This window comes from Protopterus annectens, chromosome 9.part0 (genome assembly GCF_019279795.1).
Source record: "Protopterus annectens isolate FY-2018-M chromosome 9.part0, PAN1.0, whole genome shotgun sequence".
In the NCBI taxonomy this organism is placed as follows: domain Eukaryota; kingdom Metazoa; phylum Chordata; order Ceratodontiformes; family Protopteridae; genus Protopterus; species Protopterus annectens.
Window position 1 is genome coordinate 738,891,783 of NC_056743.1, and position 23,170 is coordinate 738,914,952.

Consider the following 23,170-nt stretch of genomic DNA (forward strand, 5'->3'; position numbering starts at 1 on the left):
ACCATGCTAATCACCAAATACAGGTTGTTCAGTTTGTGAGATGGTGAATAGTTCTGATTCAGAGACCGGTATAGCTGCACTGAAAAAGAAATAATTATTGGCTCATTGTTATATCTCTGAATCAAACAGTGCACTGTCAGACACATTCATCAAGATAGCAAAGGCCTCTTCCGACGTGTACACATTCAGATACCCATGCATGTGCTGTGCACACACACATGCACTCATCCACAGCTCTGCCCCCCCCTTACACTCGATCAGTCTCAGAAACATTCACCCATGCACTCGCAAGCACACTCAGACATTCCCAGAATCTCAAATCCCAACTTAATCCTAATAGTGTCACCACCCTTGCAAATACACAGTCTCTTACACATGCACTTTTTCTTTTAACTTCATTCATGACCCTACAACTCACACAAACAAATGTCAACATACACATATACACATGCACGCGAGCGCGCGCACACACACACAAACACGTATGCACGCAGGCGCGTGCGCGCACACACACACTCACACACTCGCTCGCTCACTCACTCACTCTGATAAACCCTCACATCTGCAGCTTTACTGGAATTATCTGCACCACAAATACTCCAATAGGAGTGAGTGAATGACTTCCTTTTTTGACAGTGTTTACTTTTTCCTCCTAAAATAAAACTTTGTTTGGCTGTATGGCTAAATAAATTGGGAGCTGTGGATATTTCTGGGAAGGAGCACATGGCCAGTTAGCACTAACCACTGCCCTAGTCAGCCACATTAGCACGTGGCTTTGTGTGTGACACCACTACCTGTCCCGAGGCCCCTCAAGTAGAAAAACCTCTGTGATAGAGCAATCTGTGAATCAGAAAGGCTTAGTATGATGTGGAAGCCTTCTGAGATAAGGCCTTTCTAAATCCCGTTAAGTGTATTAACAAGGTGTGAAGAAACAGTTATGAGTTCATGAACTGATTTCTTTGAATAATTAAGAAGAAAATCCAAACAACTTGAGGTAATATAATCCTTAGTATTTGGATGATATGTAAGTTTTTATATAACTAAGATTAAAAGTGTATAAAACAAGCAAGGATATGGAAAATGTTCATTATTCATTTTTATTTCCTGGAGAATTCAGTCAGACAAATACACATAAACCTAAGAGCAGGTTAGAGGATGCTTGGTTCACCTGTTACTATGTGGTTAGAATGCCTTTGGAGACAAGACCAGCAGGCAAAAAAGTCCACATTGAACAGAGATGACTTACAGACTCAATGCAAAATGTACCCAGCCTGGAAAATGAACCAGATAACCAAGTTCTGGGAGGCAGCATCTCTAACAGCTACTTCATTGAATTATGTCAGGCACTGCTTATCTGCTGTTAAAATTTGTTTTCTCTGTTCTTCATAAAAGTCACAGTAGACAGAAAATTTCATCTACTTTATTTGTTTTCCCTTCCCAATCCAGCATTCTGCCCTCAGTCCCTTTACTGATCATTTTGTTTCTCCATCCTGCTGACTGGTAGTGGAGGTCAGAGTTGCTTAAGTGCAGGTTATCACTGGTCAGTTCAGTAGTTTATGTTCCCTGTGTAAGCTAACAGGTGATTTGCAGCCAACACTGTCAGGCCCAGGAAGTGATGATGTATAGTACCACTCGCACTCTGTCTGGCCTACATAGAGTTCTCACACTCCATGGCAGGCCACATCATTCATGTATCTGTAACTCAAAACCATTCACCTGTCAGAACCCTTTTTGGGATGGACGAGCCAGCATCAGCTGCATTTCCACCTCTCCCAACTGGCTACTGCAGCATTTGGACTTGCTGTTCAAACCAGGAGTGGTTGGAGCACATTCAGTGCTTCATTTCAACGCTCAGTGAAGGCTGTTAAGCTAACCACAAAAACATGAGTAAAAGCCAAGTGTTTCCAATTCAAACCAAGGAAAGTGTTTCAGTTAATGTTCACAGTTACCCTTACCCCATGGACTGTGGTATCAAATTTAACTGCAACATATGGGGTGGTGTACATTGCACAAAGTTCTTTCTGCCCTGCATTTTAAGTGGGCAAGACTGAGAGAAAGTTTAGTAAAAGAATTTAGGAACATCTGAGAAGCATAATAAATAGAAAAGACAAATGTATTTTTCAAACATTCTTGTGAAAGTAAATATTTAAAAAAATATATTTTTATTCATGAGGCAATTGGAAAAAATCTTCAAGGGGGACTTGGAGAATGAGTTGCTTTTAGATGAATTGAGACGGCAGATTAAGTTAGTTTGATTTAGCTCCTGGTCTTAATGAGTATACATATACTTTGCCCGTCAAGAAAGAAGTTATAAGCTGAAGTAGTAGCCAGTCATGTTTCATGCCTGTATATTTAAAATCACAATTTCCTGTTGCTGACGTTCTAATGAAGTTCATAAGGAACAAAAGCCCTCAATAAAACCGAAAGACTATTTTATCCTATGGCAGTGTTCTTTTGGTTTATGCTAACCTATCACCTAAGCTATTAAGACTAATATTGTGTAACATAACACTGAACCCACCTGTCCTGTGTCTCCCTTTTACAGTGCAACGGCACACAGAAGGAAAATTTTCAGTAGTAATAGCTGCCCCAGAAGTGTAACCTTGAAGTCAGAGCTCTCCAATGTCCCATGGATGACAGAAGGCTGTTTAGGCATATTAGTTGATAAGCTCTTTAAATGTGTTATACCTGAGGCAAGAACATCCACTCATAAGAAATAGAATATACTGTGTTTGCAATATTCTGCACTTCAGGACCAGTTTTCATCATGTTGTAACCTGTTTGCAGGACCTTCTTGACATATTGTAGTTTGCTAGTTGGCAGTCTGTTCTGTTATGCCAGAAGAGACTTGATTGTTTTTTTGATTTCTTCTGTATTTTTTGTAAGCAGAGTTGCAGTGCAGGCTTAGATTTGATGATTTTTGAAACTTATTGTATACAGTTCAGCTGGTTACCTGGTTCACCTCAGTTTTGCAGTGAATACTTTCTTGAAACTCATTTGCATGAATTTTGCAATAAACATGTATTCTTGTCTAAAGCAGTTGAACTCTCAAAATGTGAGGTGATCACTGCTTTTATAGTACCAATCTTGTTGCAGTAATGCATTATCCTAATCCTCTAGTGGCACAAATCTGAATATACTTGCACAAGGCTGTGTTGGCATTGGGAGTTTGATGCTGTTTTATCCAGAAATTTGAATGTTTGTGTGTTTCCTATTCTTTGATACCCCTTAATTCTATAGCAACTTGAGATGTAAATTCTTTCTCTCCCATAGGCTGAGGAAAGACATGGAAATTTTGAGGAGAGGCTTCGACAACTGGAAGCACAATTAGAAGAGAAAAATCAAGAACTTCAGAGGGTAAGTCAAGAGCACAGACAGAATCTGCCATCCTTATTGTGTTTCCTTGCCTTGAGATGGACTCTATAAAATAATGTGAACTTACTGATGATACACACATGCGTGCGCGCATTTATATGTACTATATGACAGGTATTTGAACTACAAAAAGTTCAAGCCCGAAGTACTTGGAACACAACTCATCAAAACCTAAAACACTGGGAAAAATAAAACAAAAACTTAAAACAATTTTTTGCAAGGGAGCAAATCTCCCTGCATCCATCATATGGAGGGGCTGCTTGCCCACACAACCCCTGCTAATTATGTACACCAGGTCCAAAATTGCACTACAGTGGGGAAACATCAAATTCACAGTTTCTGTTGTACTGCAGTCTCACACCTGCAAATACTGGTAAAATCAGAGACTTTTTTTGAATGATTTTGCTGGTATTTGTATTGTTCTCTCTTCATGGTCCTAACAGCTGACAGTATCTCATTCTCTCTCTCTCTCTCTATCTGTCTATATGTTGTTCAGTGTAGTTACATTATCTTTCCTACAGCATTTCTTTAACACTGTCATCTCGTTTCACTGGGCGGAGGTTCTTTTCTCATGTTGTCTCCAGTACTAATTAATGTAAAGATGGTAAAGGAAAATAATTAAACATTTAGCTACCTTGGCTATAGAACTAAGACATCAAAAATGATGCATATAAAATATTTATGGGGTAGTAGCAGTCATGGGCACTTCTAAGCTGCATATTTATCTCTCTGTAGCCATTGGCTATTTACTGCACTATCATCCACACCAACATATGCAACAGATGTATGTGCACTTCCTGTTTATTGCTGTTTTATCCCAGGTTTGAACAATAAATTTGTGGTGGTAGCACAGATAGCCATCTCCAAGCTACTAGATTTTTTTAATAAAGCATAATAAAATTAACATCTGATAGCCAAATAATCACTGTGACTAGGAAAGAAGAAAAGACAATATCCTGTCGATAGAAATTATCCTGATCTAGTTTGTTCAGAGCTAAACCACATGCCAGCAAGAAAACCTACAACAAAGATGATCATGGGCTAAGACACTGAAACTTAAATTATTTAAATTATAGCTTAAGCATTGAAAAGACTCCAGCAAAGCAATGAAATAGAACACAGCACTAGTTCTTAAGTTAATTTAGGGTTATGGCATGAAGAGTGTAAAAGACTAGCCACTGTATATGTAATTTTAATAAGTAAAGAAGTTGCCCTTAAAGCGATATCAAAGTGAATTTTCTTCAGCTGATTGTACTACCTCTGATATTAGGCTTTTACTACTTTGGGATCCCTTTGTGATAATCACTGACCAGCACTATCATTGACAGGACTGGCCAGTATCAAATAATTGGCTTATTCCTTCAAGGCCTTTGAAGTTGTCATGAGAAGACGTTCCCTCTGAATTAAGAAATATCAACACCGTCCATTGCTAGACAGTTTGATGCCTTGATGGGTAAACTTGCATATTAAAAGGCTTCTGTTTAGAAGACTTTTGTCTTTTGGAATCATCACACAGGGAGTAGGAGTAGAAGTAGCACTAGACAGAGAGAGACTGACAGAGTTCTTCTATCACTTTACACTTTTCCTATAGTCATTCACATCTGGAAGTGCTCTGTTCTTCTTTCATCAGTATCAGGCACAGCAAACATTTATACCATGTGACATATTATTCTTTTGGCCTCCTTAATAGTTAGCCTCTTTTGTTGAAGACAGTAACACAAAATCCAAGTTAATAGTCACATGTCCATTGCAATTTTGGCAGCTCTCAGGACTATATCTGACCTGACTACTGTCCGTACCTGTTCTGCTGCCCTAAGGTGCGTCTTCTGCAGTCATTCCTGGCCAGTGATTTCTGATTTCCCCTTATAAATTCTGCAGAAGGGCCCTAAATTATTTGGACAAGAAATTAAATTGGTTTGTGCACAAGCTATACAAGTTATACGAATTCCAAAAGGCCTCAGCTATTCAATTTATAGAGCCCTAGCAGCAGAAAAATAGGCCAAAAAGGTTGCCCCAGATTTTTAACAGAAATGTTTACCACTCCATTAAACAGCAACAAGTATTTGTTTGACAGTCTGTCAGACCAGTCACCACTAACTCAGCAGGAAGTTGTTGGGAACATTGTTTTTCTCTGTCTGCAAGACTGTCAGACAATCCCTACATATGTGTGGACTCATCAGTTGCTGGATCAAGAAAAGAGCACAGCCTTGTGTTTTGTTCTGCACATCCATTTTTCATAATTACCTGAATGTAGATTATTTATGCTGTCAGGAAAAAATGACAATGCATGATGTGAAAAGTTTTCCTATGAAGTAGTTTTCTCGTAAGGGAAGTGGAGAAAAATAAATGTTAATTTAATTACATTTTATGCAAGGAGTGTTGTAAAGCCCCCCCTCCAAAAAAAAAAAAAAAAAAAATTCCTTGAGAGAAAACATACTGCAGAAAAGCATATAATGCATTGTTTAATAGTGTATGCATACATGTGTGTTTGTGTGTGTGTGTTTAAGCATCGGTTATGCCTCCCACATGGTGGGAATGATTTTTTTTTCTTCTGCAACCTCCACTAAGTAATAATAATATAATTAAGGCTGGGGTTACTACAATGTGAAATAAAAGAATTACAAAAGAATGTGTCGCTCTTTAGTTGGGGCATTTCTGTATTTCTTGCCAGTGTGGGACAAATACCATTTTTGGCATTATTAGACCAGTCGTTTTCCATTCCTACTTCTCTTTGGTAGAAGTGATGCCAAACATGCCTCTAACCAGATTTTGTTTTTCTAAGGGAAGGATGGATTTATTATATCAAGGGGCAATTATGGTAGTATAAAAAGATACAGTATACTGGTGTCCCTCAGGCCTGATTGTGTTTTTTGTGTCCTAATTCTTTCCAGGCTGTGGAAGGACAGTCGACTTAAGATCCACCCTGGACCTAAAGACATTCAACAGATTTATAGTGTAGACAACTGTTTGGCATTCCCCACATTTCAGTGTTTGCTCATTTAAACAAATGCAACTGATCTTATGCCTTACATAAGCAAAACACATACTTTTTCATCCTGTTTCATCTTGCACATTGTAAGCTGCTTAGGGTCCATTTAGACTAGGAAAACATTCAGTTTTAGTCCTTGTCATTTGGATTGTCCTCAGCACCACTCATATTTTTCCCGATGATTAAGTTCAGTGGTGTCTGCGTTTTGAAGAAACTGGGAAGAACCTGCTTCCTCCTTTACATAGATAATTGTCTCCTTTTGACTCCGTCCAGAGAGCTTGTTCAATCTAGTCTTCAGCAGACAGTGGAAGAGATATGACAATTGGATGTAACATGTCCAAATTCAGCTCCACTCTAATGAGAGGATCACTTTTCTTTGTCTGATTATGACTCATTCAGATCAGTCAGAAAAAAACAGCCTTGCTTTCACCAGCCTGGATCCATTCTGAAGTCATTCATCTCTCCTCATGACTACATGCCAGAGAAATTTCAAGAGCCCTAAGTTTAGTAGCAGCAGTGATAATACCAGTTTCTTTATCCAGGTTGTAAACAAAGATTAAGGCCTTAAAGTGCTTGTCTAGTTTATCTGACTCGGGTGTGGTTCAGCAGCAGCAGGACAGAGCATTCTCATACACTGTGAATGGGACTGTTGCAGTTAAGGAGGATGAGGAGGTGTAGCATGTGACATGATGTACTGTGTAGCTATTTTAGACAGGAAGAGATCTTCATTATTTAATACCAACAAAGGTTCATAGGTGTTTACTGGGCTAACAACCACAAGGGCCTTTTTAAGCTAGCCATGCATCCCAAATCCCTGGCAAGTTCTGGTTACCCTTGATAAGTGTAAGCAGGGGCTTGGGATATGAGACATTTACAAGTAGGTGGAGATGAACCATTTACAGGTTGCTTGTGTCCATTAGAGGCTTAGGTGCCAAGCCAGACGTGAATTTCCTGATGTCCATCATGGATCACTGTTGCAGTCCTTAAAAAATGGGTTATCCAACTCCCGGTAGCCCACAGTCGGTCAGATTTCCAAAGTCCTTGGTATATGATGTTGGCTGCCTTCGGTTTAGGTCTGACGTCAGGAGCAAAAGAAGGCAGCCGACACCATTTCCTCAGTCTTTCTTTCCGCGAAGCCCAAAGCAGATGCATTTTGCACGAGTGCCGGTCGGCTGAGTACCTTCTTTTTGTATTCTGACTGAGTAGTTGAAGACATCCTCAGATAAGTACCCCATTGGGGAACCTCTTTTCTTGCTTTTACAAATATCAGAGAAAGTTAATAACTGTCTTGCCTGTGGAAAACAGATTCCACACAGCGATTTTCACTCCTATTGTATTACTTGTTTGGGCCTTGAGCACGATGTCCTTAATTGTGTTCTCTGTGCTTCTTTCTACCCACATACCATTTGCTGTAGAGCTAGGATCTTGTTCAAGCATTTTGGAGTTTGGCCTAAGTTCATCGGTATGGCTTCTTCTGGTCTCCCAACTTCAGATGTTCCTAAGAAGCACAAGGATAAGGACCACGACAGGCTTTGGGTCAAATTAGCTGACGACGTCCTTGTTAAGTTGGTTGTCAGTCCAGAGGTAGTCAGTGAGGCGCTTTCTTTGCCCCTGCAGTCCGTGGATGTTCAGCAGCAGGCATCTGTGGAGACCTTTTCTGAGTCCTCCATACCGCAGGCTTCCACTTTGTCTTCTGACCCTCTGCCAGTCACCTCCTCTGATGGATCCGGAGCCGCTAAGCAGGCGCCGGCTTCTGAGGCCTCTTTTCTCCACCCGGAGACCAGATCCAGACTGACGACCTTGATTCAGACTTCTGCGGTGGCTAGGCTTCCTGAGTCCCTCCGGCTTTCTAGCAGGCCATCCTACTGAAAATCTACTCCTAAGCAGGCGTCTGCCTCCCCTCATATGTCTCAGGCTCAGATGGTTAAAATGGCTAGTGATCTCTTGACCCTTATCAAGGGCTCTCAGCCACCTCCTTCTAAAAGGATTAGGGAATTGTCCCCAGAACCTTTCTCTGCCTCAGACTCTGAGGTTTCCAGCAACTCTGCTGATGAAGACGGAAACTCTCCACTTTTTTCTGGTTTTGAGGATTCTGATGCAGAAGACTCCATCCCTTCTGCCTCCCCTCCAGAAGATTTTTCTTTTGGAGATACTCTGAGTACTCTTAGGGAGTATTTCAAATGGGAAAGTCAGGACTTTCCTCAGTCTAAAAAACAGATTAGGGAATTCTTGGATTTGCCACAGCATAAGCCTTTGGCTGTCCCTCCGGTTTTGGAAGTTGTTGATGTTTTCATGGAGAATTCTTTGACTTTTAATTCTGTTCCTCCTGCTCCCAGAAAGCCTGACAGGTATTATAGAGTTCCTGATTCTCATCAGTTCCTTTTCAAGAATCCTACTGCTGATCCAGGTTTAATTTCTCAGGGCCCTAAGGGTGTTAAAGTCACGGTTGCTAAAAATCCTGTTCCTTCTGACAGCGAATCTAGGGCCTTGCATAGATGGGATAAAAAGTTTTATACTTCTTCCACCCTGGCTATTAGGTCTGTTAATTGTCTTTTTCATATGCTTAAGTATCAGCAGCATACGTTGGAGGCTATTAAGGCTAAAATTGCTGGTGTTCCTTCCCTGATGGAGAGTAAGGACATTGCATGATTTATTGAATTCTGCCACTGTTGTCACTAAACATTTTGTACATTGTGGTTTAGACACTTTGGAGGCTTCTTGCAGGGCAACAGCCACTGCTTCTGTCATTAGAAGACATGCTTGGCTCAGGGAAAAGCCCCTTTCTGAACCTGTCAAGTCTAAATTATTGGATGTGCCTTTGCACAAGGACAATCTTTTTGGCAGCAAAGCAGAAGAAGTGTTGCAAAAGTTGGAGGATAAGGCCAAATCTATGCAAACTGTTAAGGACTTTCTGCAAGTTCAGCCTCCACGTTTTAGTAGACATTACCCTTCTAAGAATTGGACTTTTCCTGACCCTAGTAAACAGAGTCGCACTAGGTCTAGGGGACAGACTTCCACCCTTCAAAAGGCTAAGCACTGGCAGGCTTCCTTTTCTAAATGGAGGAGTTCTAAGCAAATTTCTGAAAGCAAGCATTCCCAATGACTATGGCCTTCCCCTGCCTGCCTCTGCAGGCCCAGGGTTTTCTTTGGGGGGAAGGTTAGCCATGTTTGCAAATGTCTGGTTCACCATCACAGATGACAAATGGGTGCTCAAAATAGTATCCCAAGGCTACAAGTTCTCCTTTCACACCTTCCCTGTCCACCAAGGATACCCAGATATCCCCCCAAATCAAAGGGCAGAAGCAGAAAAACAAGTTTCTTCTTTACTAAACCTGTGAGCAATAGAGCCGGTTACTGCACTACAGATAGGCCAGGGTTTCTACTCAAGGCTTTTCTTGGTTCCCAAAAAAAGGGGCACCTGGCGCCCTATTCCGGATTTGACCATTCTAAACACTTTTCTGGTTATTCCCAAATTCAAAATGCTCACTCTTAAGCAGTTGCTGCCTGGCCAAGGATTCCTGGCTGGTGACTTTGGATCTCAAAGAAGCTTATCTGCACATCCCACTAAGGGAAATCTGCAGGCAGTTCCTTTGCTTCAGGGTGGGGAACAGGCACGTCCAATTCTCTGCACTGCCCTTTGGCTTATCTACTGCTCCCAGAGTTTTTACCAAATGCCTTTTTGCAGGCAAAGAAACATTCAAATTTACCCTTACTTGAACAATTGTCTTATTCAGGCAAACTCTCCAGAGTAACTTCTAAAGTATTTGGACTTTGTAAAGAACCTTCTCACTTCTTTCAGCTACACCATCAACAAAAAGAAGTCAAAATTGGTACCCACCAGTGAGATTGTATTCCTGGGAGCGAGCCTGAACACAGCCGCCCAGATGGTATTCCTCCCACAAGAGAAACAAATGGATCTTTCGAATTACTTCTAAATTTTGGCTAGCATGACCCAGCTCTCTGCAAGGCAATTCCTGCAAGCCCTGCGATTCATGGCTTCATATATTCTGATGATTCCATATGCCAGACTGGATATGAGGAAAATACAGTGGTACCTCAAAAACCTTTGGTGTCAGCACACTCAGGATTTAGTCTTGATACTTCCTCTGATTCCCTGCCTGCAGATGGAGTTCCTTTGGTGGGCGACAGCCTGTGCACAGAACAAAGGCCTGCCTTTCTGTCCACCTCCTGCCAGCCAGACTCTCAAAACCAATGCCTTGGACTACGCTTGGGGAGCACATTGGGCATATGCATTCGTGGGACTTGGAACTCTCAACAGGTTCATTTGCACATAAATCTGAAGGAATTGATGGCAGTCCAGCAGGCCTTAATGGCTTTCAAATATCTTTTCTCTCCTGGTACTCTTCTGGTCAGGACAGACAACACCACAATAATGTGGTACATCAACAAGCAGGGAGCGATGCACTCTTACCCCCTGTGCAGACAAAGCATGAAAGGTCCATAGCAGCTTCCATGGGCATTCATCTGACAGCTCAGTTTCTTCCAGGAAGCTTCAGCACCTTGGCAGACTGGTTGAGCAGGCAGGTCCTGGATCCTCATGAGTGGCAACTAAACAAGACCATCTTCTATCGCATCATTCAGCGTTGGGGGCACTCCCCAGGAGGATCTCTTCTCATCTCCACCCAACCACCTTCTTCCAACCTTTTGCACCAAGGATCATCACAGCAAAGCTTGGAAAGTGGATGCCGTGTCCTTCCCCTGGACACAGCTCTTGATCTATGCATTCCCTTCTCTGCCTCTTCTTCCCAGAGTGTTGTTAAAGATAAGGGACGAAAAATCAAGGGCCATCATCATAGCTCCAGACTGGCCCAGACAACATTGGTATCCACTACTTCTCGGTCTCTCCCATTTTCAGCCTTGGCATCTTCCCCTGATACCAGATCTCTTGGTTCAGGAGGGGGGAAAAATTCTGCGTCCTCATCTTCAGACTCTGCATTTGGCAGCTTGGCTCATAATTTAAACCTTTCCCAACAAGTGGTTGAGGTCCATCGTGAGGCAAGGAGGCCTAGCACCAGGAAATCTTACGCAGATAAGTGGAAAAGATTCTCCGTTTGGATGCAGACTAGAGCGGAAGACCCATCTCGATCTACTCTTCCTCTTATTCTTGACTATCTGGCAGGTTTGCCTAATGATGGACTTTCCTTCTCTTCTATCAAGATTCATACTTCAGCTATTTCTGCTCATTGTTCCTTTGAACATCCCATTTTCTCTCATCCCTTGAAGAAACAGTTCCTCAGGGGAGCTAGCAATTTAAAGCCTCCTAGAAGGGCACCTACCCCTGCTTGGGATCTCAGTTTTGTACTTGAGAAACTTACTCTGCCTCCTTTTGAACCAGCTGCCTCAGCAGACCTGAAGTTTCTCTCCTGGAAAACTGCCTTTCTTTTGGCTATTGCTTCAGCTAGAAGAGTTTCTGAGCTGCAGGCCTTAATGGCAGTAGAGCCTTTTATAATCTTCCATGTGGATCGGGTTTATCTTCGAACTAATCCCTCCTTTATGCCTAAGGTGGTTTCTAGCCTAACTCTTAACCAGTCTATCCACCTGCCTACCTTCTTTCCTAATCCTCAGAATAAAGGGGAAAGATTACTGCATTCCCTGGATGTGCATAGTTAGCTTAGATTTTACCTGGACAGGACTAAATCTTTTCAAAAGTTGGATCAATTGTTGGTAAGTTTTGCTCCTTGAGCTCAGGGCAAAGGTATTTCTAAACAGACTATTTCTAATTGAATTGCTCATTGTATTCACTTTTATTACTTACAGCATGGCAAGGTTCCTCCTCAGAGTATTAGGACCCATTCTACTAGGGCAACCTCTACCTCAGCAACTTTTTTAAGAGGTGTACCTACTAGGGACATACTAGAAGCAGCTCCATGGACTTCTGTCCACACTTCCACTAAACATTACAATTTAGCCTTGGTTTCTAAGTCCTTACCAACCCTTAAACAGTGGGTGTTCCTCCTCCCTTTTGTTTTTTTTCCTGGGCTTTGGGAATCGACCCATTTTGTAAGAACTGCAACAGTGAAACACAATGAACATAGTACAGTTGTGTACACTTAACATAAATGTAGATGTTCAAGTGTATTCACTGTTGCAGTCCTGGTTCCCCCCCCCCTTCCATCCCCCCTTTTTTTCCCTAGGACACAGACTGGATTTTCTTTTCTTGGTCTAACCTTTTTTGGGGGGCTCCTGACAGTTAAGGCAAGAAAAACTGAGGAAATGGCATTGGCTACCTTCTTTTGTACCCGACATCCTGACGTCAGGCCTAAACCGGCAGCCAACATCATATACCAAGGAATTTGGTATTCTGAGGCGTGCTTATTCTCCTTACTTAAGACTCTGATGCTGAGGAGTCCATCCCTTCAGCCTCTCCTGAGGAATTTTCCTTTGGGGAAACCTTGCATGCTATGAGGGAACAATTTCAGTGGCAGGGCCAAGATTTCTCAGACTCCAGAAAAAGGCTTAGGACCTTTCTACATTTGCCACAGCATAGGCCTTTAGCTATACCTCCAGTACTTTCTGTTGTTGATGATGCATTTAATGATGCTTGCACTGCTCCTGATTCATTACCTCCGGCTCCTGCTAAGCCCGATAGGTTCTACAGGGTCCCGGACACTCATCACCATTTATATAAGGCTCCTTTTGCAGATCCAGAGACTATCTCCCAGGGTCCTAAAGCTGTAGCAGCTACTTCCACTAAAAAAACCCTCCCCTCTGAAAGGGAATCCAGGTCCTTAGAGATGGGGTAAAAGTTTACACCTCTGCTACTTTGTCATCTAGAGCTTTGAACTGCCAATTTCATATGATTCAATACCAAGAGTTTATGCTTGACCAGTTGACTAAAAAGCTGTCCTCTGAAGAATCTTTAGATAAGAAATATGTTCAAGAAATGGTACATAACATACAGCAGGTTAGTAACCATTCTTTAAAATGTGGCTATGATGCACTGGAGGCTTCCTTTAGATCAGCCATGACTGGCACAGTTATCAGGAGGCATGCATGGCTGAAAGAACAGGCATTACCAGACCATGTCAAATCAAAGCTTTTGGATGCACCTATGGACAAGGTCAGTTTATTTGGTTCCCCTGCAACAGGTACTAAAAAGATGGAAGAGAAGGCAAAATCTGTACAAACAGTGAAAGATTTCTTACAAGTTCAACCTCCAAGGTTTAGCAGGAACTGGCCCTCCAAGAATTGGTCCTTTCCAGACTCCTCTAGGGCACAAAGAGGCAGGAATAGGCTCGAGAGGCAGAAACCAAACCAGGGGTGCCTACAGGGGTCGCCAGTGGCAAGGTAATAACCAGCGAGGCACGGATGCAACCACCACCACTACAACAACTCAATCACAGTGACTTGGTGGCACCGCCACCAGGGAACAACTAGAAGCACCCTTAGGTGGAAAGCTAACCTTATTTTCAAAGAACTGGCATTGCATCACAAGAGAAAAATGGATTTTGCAAACTATAGACCAAGGTTACAGGTTCCATTTCCATACTCTACCAAGCAAAAGAGGAATGCCAAACCTGCCACCTACTCAAAGGACAGAAGCTCTAAAGCAAATATCTCAATTACTAAGAATGAGAGCTGTGGAAAAGGTACCACATTTGGAGCAAGGAAAGGGATTTTACTCCAGACTCTTCCTGGTACCAAGAAAAGAAAACAAATGGAGGCCTATTCTAGACCTGTCTGCTTTAAACACATTCCTCATTGTTCCAAAATTCAAAATGCTGACCCTACAGCAGCTTCTTCCCATGCTGGGCAAGGAGTCTTGGCTGGTAACTCTAGATCTCAAGGAGGCATACCTGCACGTCCCCATAAGACCAATTTGCAGAAGAAACCTCAGATTTCTTGCAGGATCAGAGCATTATCAATTCTCAGCATTGCCCTTTGGCTTATCTACTGCGCCCAGAGTGTTCACGAAATGCCTGGCATCAGTAATCGCTCATTGCAGACTTCAGGGGATTAAAATATATCCCTACCTGGACGACTGCCTGATACAAACGGACAACAAAATAAAACTAACAGAAGACCTACAAAGAGTCATTTACCTGCTGCAAGCCCTGGGATATACAGTCAATATAAAAAAGTCAAGGCTGATTCCATCCCAAAGAATAACCTTTCTGGGTGCAGAACTGGACACATCAAATCAAATGGCATCCCTAACTGCAGAAAAGAAAGAGCAGCTTCCTCTCTACTTCTTGGCATTAACAAAGCAGAACCATCTAACTGCAAGAAAAGTGCTGCAAGCTCTAGGCTTCATGGCATCCTGCATAATACTGGTCCCTCATGCCAGGCTGCATATGAGAAAGCTACAATGGTACCTAAAGAATTTGTGGTCTCAACACAAGCACAGCCTAGAAACCAAAATTCCAATGATTCCCTGCCTGAAGAAAGAGTTCCTATGGTGGGCTCAGGCCTGCCAATCAAACTCAGGATTGCCCTTCTGCAAAGCCAACCAAAACAAACCATCACGACAGATGCCTCAGACCTCGGTTGGGGGGCACACATGCTAGACAGGTGCATTCAAGGCCTATGGACTCAAGACCAGCTACACCTGCACATAAATCTAAAGGAAATGATGGCAGTAAAATTGGCAATCCAGGCCTTCAAACCTTTTCTCCAAGAAGGTCAGCTGATGATAAGGACAGACAACACCACAGTTATGTGGTACATCAACAAACAGGGAGGCACACACTCATATCCTCTATGCTGGCTGGCACTGGACCTATGGGATGTGGCTCTGAGCTACAACATTCAGTTACAAGCAATTTATGTACCAGGGAAGGAAAACATTCTAGCAGACATATTAAGCAGAACTACCACAGATGCCCACGAATGGATGCTGCATCCGATATCTTCAAAGCCATCACAAGAGAATGGGGATTACCACAAATAGACTTGTTTGCATCCCCACTCAATCACCAGCTAAAGAAATTCTGCACAAGGACGTACCACCCACTTGCTTAGAAGGTGGACTCCCTATCTTTCAGTTGGAAAAACCTGATAGCATACGCATTCCCACCACTTCCTTTGATGCACAAGGTGCTTCTGAAGATCAAAGAGGAACATCCGAGGATCATTCTGATAGCTCCAGACTGGCCAAGACAACATTGGTATCCATTGCTGAGGAGCATGTCCCGGGAACAAATATGGACACTGCCCCTGATCCCATTACTGTTAACACAGAACAACTTCAACATCCTGCATCCAAACCTGAAAACTCTGCAGCTAACTGCCTGGAACATTACATGACAACAATTAACCCAAATTTATCCCAAAGGGTTAAGGACATAATCCTGGAGGCTCGAAGACCTTCACCAAGAAAGAATTATGCAGGAAAAGGGAAAAGATATCTCACTTGGAGTACTGCAAAGGGCAAGAAGTGACACTGGTGAACATAGCCAACATCCTGGAGTACTTGGCAGAGCTCTTCCATACAGGCCTGTCCTACTCTTCCATCAAGATACATGCCTCAGCTATTTCAGCAGAATACAGCTTGGATCCTCCTGTCTTCTCGCATCCTCTGCTCAGACAGTTTCTGAGAGGAATTAAAAATGTGAAACCTCCCCGGAAACCTCCATTACCAGCATGGGACATGAACTTTGTGCTAGAAAAATTGACACTTCCCCCTTTCGAACCAGCAGAATTACAATACTTATCCTGGAAAACTGCATTCCTGCTGGCAATAACTTCAGCAAGAAGGGTCTCTGAACTACAGGCATTAATGGCAGTGCAACCCTTCCTGATCTTCCATCAAGATAGAGTGTCCATGAGAACAAATCCTACATTTATGCCTAAGGTGGTATCCAGAGTCTCTTTTTCAATCAGGCTATCCACCTTCCTACATTCTTCCCCAACCCACAGAACAGGGGAGAAAGGCTACTACATACCTTGGATGTGCATAGACAATTACGCTACTACCTGGACAGGACAAAAACCAATAGAAAAACTGACCAGCTTCTGGTAGCATATGCAACAGGGAAGGAAGGAAAACCAATTTCAAAACAGACAATCTCCAAATGGATAGGAAATTGCATTAGATTTTGTTACTCCTATCATGGAAAGAAAACTCCAGAGAACATCAGGCCTCACTCCACAAGGGCTACAGCCACTACCACAGCCTTCTTACAAGGAGTGGCTACCAAGGACATTATAGAGGCTGATACTTGGACCTCCGTGCATACATTTGCCAAGCATTATAATTTACCTTTATACTCTAGATCCCGAGCTGGTTTTGCCACTGCTGTTTTGCAAGGGATCCTAACTACACCATAATCTCTACTCATTCCTCCTCCCCTAGTTTAGCTATGGTATTCTACCCATTTGTGAAGACTGCAGATGCATCCTTGAAGGACATAGTACAGTTTTGTACCTACCATAAATGTAGATGTCCGATACGAATGCATCTGCAGTCAGGATTACCCTCCCTCCTTCCCCTCTGGGGTACTCCTTGGGTATTTGCCAACCTTCAGCTAGCTTGGGGGGGATCAATTATGGTGTATTTGTTTGTATATATGTACATACATGCTTATTTTGTGTGTTTGCTGTCTACTATTTGGAAACTTTGGCATTTATCCAAATTTAGCCATCCAAGAGGGCACCTGGCATCTGGGGCAAGAAACACTGAGGAAAATGGCATCGGCTGATGCCTTTATACCCGAAGAACTGCCGCAATGACGTCAGGTGAAGTGCGACACCAGCCGAAGCCAGACCCAGACTTTGAACTGCCGATCAAGGGCTGCCTGATGACAGGACAACCCATTTGTGAAGACTGCAGATGCATTCCTATCGGATATCTACATTTATGGTAGGTACAAAACTGTACTTTCAGCACCTTGGCAGACTGGTTGAGCAGGCAGGTCCTGGATCCTCATGAGTGGCAACTAAACAAGACCATCTTCTATCGCATCATTCAGCGTTGGAGCACTCCCCAGGAGGATCTCTTCTCATTTCCACCCAGCCACCTTCTTCCAACCTTTTGCACCAAGGATCATCACAGCAAAGCTTGGAAAGTGGATGCCGTGTCCTTCCCCTGGACACAGCTCTCGATCTATGCATTCCCTTCTCTGCCTCTTCTTCCCAGAGTGCTGTTAAAGATAAGGGACAAAAAATCAAGGGCCATCATCATAGCTCCAGACTGGCCCAGACAACATTGGTATCCACTACTTCTCGGTCTCTCCCATTTTCAGCCTTGGCATCTTCCCCTGATACCAGATCTCTTGGTTCAGGAGGGGGAAAAATTCTGCATCCTCATCTTCAGACTCTGCATTTGGCAGCTTGGCTCATAATTTAAACCTTTCCCAATAAGTGGTTGAGGTCCATTGTGAGGCAAGGAGGCCTAGCACCATGAAATCTTACGCAGATAAGTGGAAAAGATTCTCCATTTGGATGCAGACTAGAGGGGAAGACCCATCTCGATCTACTCTTCCTCTTATTCTTGACTATCTGGCAGGTTTGCCTAATGATGGACTTTCCTTCTCTTCTATCAAGATTCATACTTAAGCTGTTTCTGCTCATTGTTCCTTTGAACATCCCTTTTTCTCTCATCCCTTGAAGAAACAGTTCCTCAGGGGAGCTAGCAATTTAAAGCCTCCTAGAAGGGCACCTACCCCTGCTTGGGATCTCAGTTTTGTACTTGAGAAACTTACTCTGCCTCCTTTTGAACCAGCTGCCTCAGCAGACCTGAAGTTTCTCTCCTGGAAAACTGCCTTTCTTTTGGCTATTGCTTCAGCTAGAAGAGTTTCTGAGCTGCAGGCCTTAATGGCAGTAGAGCCTTTTATCATCTTCCATGTGGATCGGGTTTATCTTCGAACTAATCTCTCCTTTATGCCTAAGGTGGTTTCTAGCCTAACTCTTAACCAGTCTATCCACCTGCCTACCTTCTTTCCTAATCCTCAGAATAAAGGGGAAAGATTACTGCATTCCCTGGATGTGCATAGTTAGCTTAGATTTTACCTGGACAGGACTAAATCTTTTCAAAAGTTGGATCAATTGCTGGTCAGTTTTGCTCCTTGAGCTCAGGGCAAAGGTATTTCTAAACAGACTATTTCTAATTGGATTGCTCATTGTATTCACTTTTATTACTTACAGCATGGCAAGGTTCCTCCTCAGAGTATTAGGACCCATTCTACTAGGGCAGCCTCTACCTCAGCAGCTTTTTTAAGAGGTGTACCTACTAGGGACATACTAGAAGCAGCTCCATGGACTTCTGTCCACACTTCCACTAAACATTACAATTTACCCTTGGTTTCTAAGTCCTTACCAACCCTTAAACAGTGGGTGTTCCTCCTCCCTTTTGTTTTTTTTCCTGGGCTTTGGGAATCAACCCATTTTGTAAGAACTGCAACAGTGAAACACAATGAACATAGTACAGTTGTGTACACTTAACATAAATGTAGATGTTCGAGTGTATTCACTGTTGCAGTCCTGGTTTCCCCCCCTTCCATCCCCCCTTTTTTTCTCTAGGACACAGACTGGATTTTCTTTTCCTGGTCTAACCTTTTTTGGGGGGCTCCTGACAGTTAAGGCAAGAAAAACTGAGGAAATGGCATTGGCTGCCTTCTTTTGTACCTGACATCCTGACGTCAGGCCTAAACCGAAGGCAGCCAACATCATATACCAAGGAATTTGGTATTCTGGCCGACTGTGGGCTACCGGGAGCCGCATAACCCATTTTGTAAGGACTGCAACAGTGAATACACTCGAACATCTACATTTATGGTAAGTGTCCACAACTGTACTTTCCCTATCCAGTTGTCCAAGTTGCACTTGAATTGGGTTAGGGAGGAACTCTGCTTCACTTGCATGGGGAGTCTCTTCCAAAGATGGGGTAGTCTCTGAGATACATACCTGTCTCTCCAGCAGATCCTATTTATATCACAGGCAAGGTTTAACTTTTTAGAATGGGTAATTCTGGTGCTGTTTGTTTTGCGGATATGCAGGACATCCATCACAGTGGACTCTGGCAATGCCCTGTATGCCAGGTGCAGATCACCCCTCAACAGCCTGTAGTAGACAGAATCAAAGGATAGGGCCTTGAGATGGTCTGCATAGGACATTTTACTTGTGTATTGTATTCTTTTAATGAGGAACCTCTATGGACATTACATTTGTTGGATATGCCTGGTTAGGTCCATACCAAAGGGGGTATTCTAATCAATGATAGTTCTGATGAATGCTGAATACACTGGAACAATGACTTCCTTGGACCTAGATTATTTATTTATTTATTTATTATTTATTTATTTATTTGACATTTGTTCCAAATGAGCCAGGAGCCCATTTTCAACGGAGACCTGAGGAGAAAAGCTTCAGTACAGAAACAATTTTAATACGTAAGCAAAAAATACAGTAGGTAAGCTAAAAACTTTAGATCAGTGAAACAAATTTTTTTTACAGCAAGAATAAAACTATAGGTAATATGCAGAGTCAGTAATAGAACATTTCTAATACATAGATGTTGTTTTAAAGGTTATAAATTCTAATATAGAGAGAGGACTTTAAAGCAGAGGAAAAAATACATAATATACATGTAATGTGGAGCACAAGCTAAATGAGTGTAAATCATATAAGAGTATGTTTTAAGAGAGATAAAACTAAGGTATGGTGGTGAGAGATGTGTATGTGGTAAGAGGGAAAAATACAATGGTGTATCAAGTTAGATAGGATCCTGACAAGGGCAAGACTTGGTGTTAAATAGGTGCAGTCTAAGTTCCTTTTTGAAGTGCCTTGGGTGGGGAGTGGATCTAATATGTAAAGGGAGTTTATGCCAGGCCTGGGCTACAGTACATTTATAAAACAGTTTACCAACATTTTTGTTAGGTTGATAAGTATCTAGGAGTTGCTGGTTGGATGTGCAGAGAGGACGATTAGGGGTGTAAGGGAATAGATGGACAAGTGGATGGGTGTAGTTGCTTAGTGTGTGTGATTTGAAATTGTGATAGTAGGAGCAGCTGGGAGAATTCCAGCCATTGAAGAGAGTTGAGTGCAAGACAGTGGCGAGAATTGTAATGGGAATTGGTAGCAAATGTAGCTATTTTTATGGTATGGTTTTGGAGTTTAGATAAGGTGTGGTGGTCTGTATGTTAGTAAGGATTGGGGCAGCATAGAGGAGGGAGGGGAGGAGGAGAGCATGTGCCAAGGAGTCTAGTGTTTAAAGTAAAGAATTTTCTGTTTCAGTAAAGTAGTCCCAGTTTTTGGTGTTTTTTTTAATGCTGTCAAGGATATGCAGGTTAAATTTTAGTTCATCATCTATGATAGTACCTAGGGGTTTGGTGTGGGGTTCTGGTTGTATGGTGCTCTTGTTAGAGGATGTGATAACAAAGGTTGATCTATGATCTGAGACAGAACGAGGGGGAAGAAGCAGGAGTTTAGTTTTTTGGGGATTTAAGATGTGCTGATTATCTGACAACCATTTTTCTATGGATAAAAAGAAGTCTTGAGTCTGAGCATGGTGTAGATGTTATACCTTTGTTTAGAAGTTGCACAGCATAGAATGATTTCCTCACTGCTGTAGACACATGATGGTCACAGGCTAGATTACTATGTGTTTCCTCAAGTGTCTGACTACTGGGTCATCTCTAAGGGGTGTGTTGTCAATATGATAGTTACCAGGGTAGATGACTTCCCAAAGGATACTATTATGCATTTCTTATCATTTAGTTTTAGTTCATGGCTCTGCCACCAGTTGTTTGTCTGTGTCAGCACTTCCTGAAGAACATTTGTGTTGATGTGGGATTCAATGACAGCTCTTAGTTTGCAATCATCTGCAGTTTTAGTCAGCCAGGTACCACTGACATTGGCCTTGATTTGAGAGAAGTAAATATCAAAAAGGAGTGATCCAAGGACTGATCCCGGAGGGACTCAACTTGTGACTGGCCTCTATGTAGAGGTGGACTCCCCGATTTTAACTTCATGGGTCCTGTCTGTGAGACAGTTGGCTATCCAGTGGGTGATATATGGGTTTGTACCTAACCTCGTGAGTTTGTCAACAATGCCCGAGTGGGGTATTGTGCCATATGACTTGGCCGGGTCAAAGTAGGCAGTGTGAACCATTTTGCCCTCATCCAGTGCTTTGGTGACCTTCTCAAAGAAGTCCACCAGGTTCAGTAGGCATGACCTGCCCATGATGAAACCAAACTGGGTTGTGTCCAGTGTATGGAGGTTTGCTATATCATAATTGATCATTTCAATGATAATTCTTTTCATGGCTTTGTGTACAAGACTAGTGAGAGTTATGGGTCTGTAAATGGCCCACCTTTGTGCAGAGGGATGACTGTTGCTGTTCTGCATTCATGAGGTATGACGCCTGCTTGGAGGCTACAGTTAAATAGCATTTCCGGAGGGGCTGATAGGTCATGTTTCATGCTATTTAAAAGGTATCCTGGGATATTGTCTGGCCCCATTGATGCAGTGTTCTTGGCCTTAGAGACAGCATTAAGGACCTGTTCCCTTGTGATAGCAGGGTTTGTTTTATTTGATGGAATTTCCTGAGAGAAGGTTGAGGGGGAGAGAGGGGTAAAGTCGGAGTTGAATTTGTCATCCAGTAGTTTTGCTATATCTTCTGGTTCAATATAGGTTGCTTCATTTACAATGAGCTCTGCACACAATTGTGTATTGCCTTTGAGGTTGTGGACGTAGCTAAAGAAAGTCTTGTGGTTGTCCTTGGCCTTGGAGGCCAGAGTTGCCTCAGCTTTGGCTTTGGTAGACTTTATTTGTCCTCTAAGTTGTTTGTTTAGTTTGAGAGTGCTTTTATCCTGCTGGGTGCTGCACCTCCTAATTTTTGCCATGATTTTCTTCCTTCTGTTATATGGTCTATTGATTTTGTGATACCACCAGGGTAGCTTGTTTTTGAGTTAGTTCTGTACCTCTCCCTGGTGCATACAATAAAATAAATTAATGTAGTGGGCCATCAGACATACATTAATGTTCTGTCCATTTTAAGCATTTCTACAGTACCATAAATGACATTTAGGCCCTCTTCAAACATGAGAACTGCCACTGAGTTCCAAGTTGCTTTTACCTTTCTATTTTTCACCCCTTATACCCATTCCTGAATGTAGGTCACCGGAACCCCAACAGGAAATAAGCTGATGTGCTTTGGCCATTCTCTTTAGGAAAGATTGTGTTTGTGGCATCCCAAGTAATTCATACAATGACCACTGATGTGCCATCACTCAGATGGGGAGTCATATGATGACATTTCAGATGCAGTGAATGTGACATCTGTAGGAGTGCCTCCACATAAATGCCATCTGTTTTTGAAATATACTTAGAGAACTGCAGGTTAAAATTGTTTTAATGTTTGCATTCTAAAATAAGCTGGTACATTTTAACTCTGTAAAGCTTTTCTCCTCGGGCATTTGCTGAAAGTGGGTATTTTTTACCCATTCGGACTTTGCCTGTAAACAGATGTCCATAAGTAAATAAATAAAATAATTCTCTGAGACTGAGTTTGGATATTCTACTGCTAAGGTTCATCTTTCTCATGTTTTGTTTTCTATGACCCATTGAGCAGTAGTATAGTAATCGAAGAGTGAGATGTGAAGTACATATTCTGGTTAGAACTCTCTCAAATTTGACCTTTCATCAAGAATGTAGTTTCATCTTTTGACTTGAATTTTACAGTAGAATCTTTAAATCTTTCTTTGCTCAGTCTTTTATATTCTGTGGACGTGGAGTCTGTGTAATAGGAGACACGGTTCCTTGTAGTTACTATCTCTTTTCACAGGATTTCTGATTTAAAACTTCTTGACTTGTCAATGCTTGTTGATCCTGCATGACAAAGATAGT

The 23,170-nt window shown here is 42.3% G+C and overlaps 1 protein-coding gene across 1 annotated transcript in view; it reads left to right on the forward strand.

Moving 5' to 3' along the window:
• The window catches only part of PPFIA3 (PTPRF interacting protein alpha 3), a 2,479,399-nt gene that overhangs the window by 1,891,909 nt on the left and 564,320 nt on the right, over positions 1-23,170 (forward strand). Inside the window, exon 10 of the mRNA XM_044083361.1 lies at positions 3,274-3,357. Within this exon, the coding sequence (XP_043939296.1) occupies positions 3,274-3,357 (84 nt within the window). The remainder of the gene's footprint in view (positions 1-3,273; positions 3,358-23,170) is intronic.